The sequence below is a fragment of the Elephantulus edwardii genome, unplaced genomic scaffold (genome assembly GCF_000299155.1).
Source record: "Elephantulus edwardii isolate Elephantulus edwardi_28Jun2011 unplaced genomic scaffold, EleEdw1.0 scaffold00209, whole genome shotgun sequence".
Classification (NCBI taxonomy): domain Eukaryota; kingdom Metazoa; phylum Chordata; class Mammalia; order Macroscelidea; family Macroscelididae; genus Elephantulus; species Elephantulus edwardii.
The window spans coordinates 3,113,963-3,118,383 of NW_006399959.1; the positions used below are offsets into that span (position 1 = coordinate 3,113,963).

The following is a 4,421-nucleotide window of genomic DNA, read 5'->3' on the forward strand; positions in this document are numbered from 1 at the left end:
AGTGTCAGAGGCAGTGCGATTGGCACAGGACAGAGCAGAGTTTAGGGCTGTGTACATAGGGTCGCTATGAGTCGCAAGCGACTCGACGGCACATAACAACAACAACAGCAATTAGTATCTGACAGACAAGCATTTACAGAAAGGAGCAGATGAAAGACATTTACCCAATTAGAGAAATGACCTATAGATTCAATGTTGCTACCCACCTTTGGCCATGTATGTCTTGGCCCACCTCTTTCCCTACTCCACAAACATCCCTTTCTAGTTCCACTTACGCCATTCAACATTCTTTTCCCTTAACCATCCCTTAATATGATGGCTTAAGTCTCAAGCCATTGGGGTTTCTGTGATCCCTAAAACTTCATGTTGCTGCCAGTCTCTTATGATGTGGTTAGTATCTCCTGAATTTAAGAATCTCTTAGTACAACTATCAGGTACAAGTATCAGGGAAGGTTTCCTATCTCAGACAGTTCTAAGAAAAAGTCGTTTGTTTTGAACTTCTATTCTGACTTCTTGTGGCTTAGAACCTCTTCCCTTCCATTTGCAGGAAGGTGTGGATGCAAACACAAAGGAGGAGGAACAGCTGTAAGCAGACACTAGTGATTGTAACATGGAATGTGAAAAGCATGAATGTAGGAAAATTGGACATTGTTAAGAAAGAAATGGAACACATAAATATTGACATGCTAAGTATTGATGAAGGGAGATGGCTTGGCATGGGACATTTTGAATCAGATGATCATATAATCTACTATATGAGGGATGAAAAGGTGAGAAAAAATGGGGTTGCTTTCATAAGTAAAAATGTCATTTCTAGATCCATCAAGAAATACAATGTGGTGAGTGACAGGATATAATATCCATATGCATACAAGTAAGTCCAGGGAATACCACTATCATTCAAATATATGTTCTGAAACTAGAGCCAGAGGAGGAAATAAAAGATTTCTACCAACTTTTGCAGTCAGAAGTCAATCAAACATGCAATTAAGATGCATTGATAAGAATGGGTGGCTGGAATTCAAAAGTTGGAAACAGGGAAGAATATCAGTAGCTGGAAAACATGGACTTGGTGACAGAAATGAAGCTGGATTTCACCTGATTGTATGTATAAGAATCAAATTGATTACATCTGTGGAAAGAATCGCTGGAGAAGCTCAGTATCAGCTGTGAAAACCAGGCCAGGTGCCAATTGTGGAACAGACCACCAACTTATATGCAAGCTGAAGTTGAAGAAAATTAAATCCACAGGAAACAAAATTTGACCTTAAGTCTATCCTACTTGAATTTCAAAACCATCTCAGGAACAGGTTTGAGGTCTTGAGCACCAATGAGCGAAGACCAAATGAGCTGTGGAAGGATATCAAGAATATCATCCATGAAGGATGCAAAAAATTATTACAAAGGCAGAAGAGGAAGAAAAGACCAAGATGGATGTCAGATGAGACTCTGAATAGTAGAGCACTGAGAAGTCAAAGATAAAGGAAAAAAATAAAGAAATTTCAAAGGGCAGCTTGGGATGACAAAGCAAGGTATTATAATGAAATGTGCAAAGAGCTGGACTCAGAAAATCAAAAGGGCCGAATTCACTTAGCATTTCTTAAGCTGAAGGAATTGAAAAACAAATTCAAGCCATGAGTGGCAATACTTAAGGATGCTTTGGGCAGAATGCTAAAGTGATCCAAAAAGCACAAAGTTACTGTACCAGAAGGAATTGGCTGACACAGAAGAATTTCTTGAAACAATGTATGAGCAAGAGCCTGTGATGATGATGGAGGAAGTTCAAGTTGCTATGAAAGAAATGGCAAAAAGACAAGGCTCCAGGAGTTGATGGCATACCAATTGACATATTTCAACAGACGCTGCCTTGGATGTGCTCCCTAAGTTGTGCCAAGAAATCTGGAGCACAGCCACCCGGCCAAATGACTGGAAGAGATACAGGTATTTTTTTCCATTCCAAAGAAAGGTGACTCAACAGAGTGTAGAAAATATCAAACAATATCATTAATATTAAATGCAAGCAAGATCTGCTGAAAATGATCCAAAAATGACTGGAGCAACACGTCAACAGAGAACTGCCAGATGGGCAGACTGGTTTTAGAAGAGGCTGTGGTTCTAGAGATATTATAGCTAATGTTAGATGGATCTTGGCAGAAAGCAGAGTACCAGAGGAATGTCTGTTTCATTGACTATGCAAAGGTTTTTGACTGTGTGGATCACAACAAACTGTGGCTGACTTTGAGATTCTAGAATGGGAATCCCAGAACATTTGATTGTGCTTATGTGAAACCTATACTTGATCCAGGAGACAGTCATCAGAACAGAGCAAGGAGACACTGCGTGGTTCAAAATCGGGAAGGTTGTACAGCAGGGATGTATTGTCTCCATACCTTTTCAATGTGTGCAGAACAGATCATCTGGGAGACTGGGCTATATGAGGAGGAATGTGGCATCAGGATTGGGGAAGAGTCATCAACAACCTGCATTATACAGATGAAACAACCCTGCTTGCTGAAACTGAGGAGGACCTTATGCGCTTGCTGCAGAAGGTCAAGGACTGCAGCCTTCAATATGGATTGAAGCTCACCACTGGACCAATTGGCAACATCATTATGGATGGTGAAGAGATTAAGATTGTTAACAGTTTTAGCTTCCTTGGCTCCACAATCAATACTCTTGGTACTAGCATCAGGAAATCAAGAGATGAATTGCATTGGGAAAGTCAGCTGTCAGGGAAGTCTCCAGAGTACTGAAGAGCAATGATGTCAGGCTAGAGACTAAGGTGCACCTAATCCAGGATATAGTCTTCACAATTGTGTGCTATGCCTCAGAGAGCTGGACAATGACTAGGGATGATAGAAATAGAATTGATGCCTTTGAGCTGTGGTGCTGGAGAAGAGTATTGAATACACCATGGACTGTTAGGAGAACAAACAGGTTTGTCCTGGAGAGCGTGAAACCAGGCTGCTCCTTAGAGGCAAGGGTTCTGAAGCTTTGCCTGACATACTTTGGGCGTGTTGCAAGGAGGGACCCATCTTTGGAGAGGGACATCATTTTGGGAGGCTAGAGGGACAGCACAAGAGAGAAATACCCTTGACGAAATGGATCGGAAAGGAAGACCCTTGATGAGAAGGATTGATTCAGTGACTGGGGTAATGGGAGTAGATGTGTCAGAGACAATGAGGTTGGCACAGGATAGAGCAGAGGGTTGCTAGGAATCGTAAGTGACTTGACAACAGAACAACAACCATAATACACAGGTAACCCTTTTCTGATGTCTGGAATGCCTGATCCACAAGCCCAGTGAGTCATATGTGAGAAGTGCTAGATACTTGGGCCAACCCTTCTTTTCCTGGTCTCTGTGAAGGCTAGAATAGAAACCTCATGGCAATGTGGCTAAAGAGCTTGCCTACTAACTTAAAGGTCAGTGATTCAAACTCTCTTTTTTGTTCTAAACAAAGCTCTGGTTTTGTGCATGAAGATGTCCAAAGGATGCCAGGCTCATCCATTTTGCCTGAGGGTGAGTCATAATGGACAAAACCAATTGGTTCAAATCCACAAGCTGTTCTATGGAAGAAAGATGGGTAATCTCCTTTCAGGAGATGCACGGCTCTGAAAACCCACTGGAAGGCCAGCTAGGAATCAGTTCTAACTCTATGACAATGAATTAGCTTTCACTCTTTTTTTTTTTAGACACCCCCCCTTTTTTTTTTACCATGCAACAAAACTTTTATTAACATTTTGAACAGATTCAGTGATTACTGAAACTGGTAATTTCTAAACTTAAACTGAGAGAAAAGGCCATAGTGCAGAGTAATGCCATCATTGGGCACTTTAACAGCCGCCCCTCAGACGAAGGACAAGGTGCAGAGTTGACTCTTTCTGGATGTTGTAGTCAGAAAGAGTGCGGCCATCTTCCAGCTGCTTGCCTGCAAAGATGAGCCTCTGTTGGTCGGGTGGGATGCCCTCTTTATCCTGGATCTTGGCCTTCACATTCTCGATGGTATTGCTGGGCTCCACCTCCAGAGTGATGGTCTTGCCAGTGAGGGTCTTTACAAAGATCTGCATTTTGACCTGCTGGCTATTTGTGAAGTTACGTGAAAAAAAGTCGGACAGCGTCTCACAAAAGAGACCAGTCAGCTGTGCTAGCCGCTTCTCCCCCCCCCCTTTTTTTTTAGAGCTTTCACTCTTGAAATTTGGTTTAGGATTGGGACTGACAGAATCCTGGACAACTGATTCTCAGAGACCTCTGCATGAGGGTCTTGGGGAAAAGTTTCTTCCCTAATAAAGTAAAACTTAAGGGAAAACCATTCTTCTTAGCTTGATGTCATCACACCTGCATGTATTACCTGGCTTCATAGTCACCTTCACGAATATGCTAAGGACTGCTGTTGTTAGGTACTGTGTTTTCAACTATGATT

The 4,421-nt window shown here is 42.0% G+C and overlaps 1 protein-coding gene across 1 annotated transcript; it reads right to left on the bottom strand.

The window, feature by feature from the left end:
- Nucleotides 1-3,834: 3,834 nt before the first annotated feature.
- LOC102875190 (polyubiquitin-B-like) lies at nt 3,835-4,068 on the bottom strand. Its single transcript, XM_006897440.1, has one exon. It carries the CDS (start codon nt 4,066-4,068, stop codon nt 3,835-3,837), a length of 234 nt encoding a protein of 77 aa, XP_006897502.1.
- Nucleotides 4,069-4,421: the final 353 nt, after the last annotated feature.

Bases quoted from the DNA above. Each gene is read 5' to 3' on its own strand.
- LOC102875190 (XM_006897440.1), bottom strand. From the start codon at position 4,068: ATGCAGATCTTTGTAAAGACCCTCACTGGCAAGACCATCACTCTGGAG.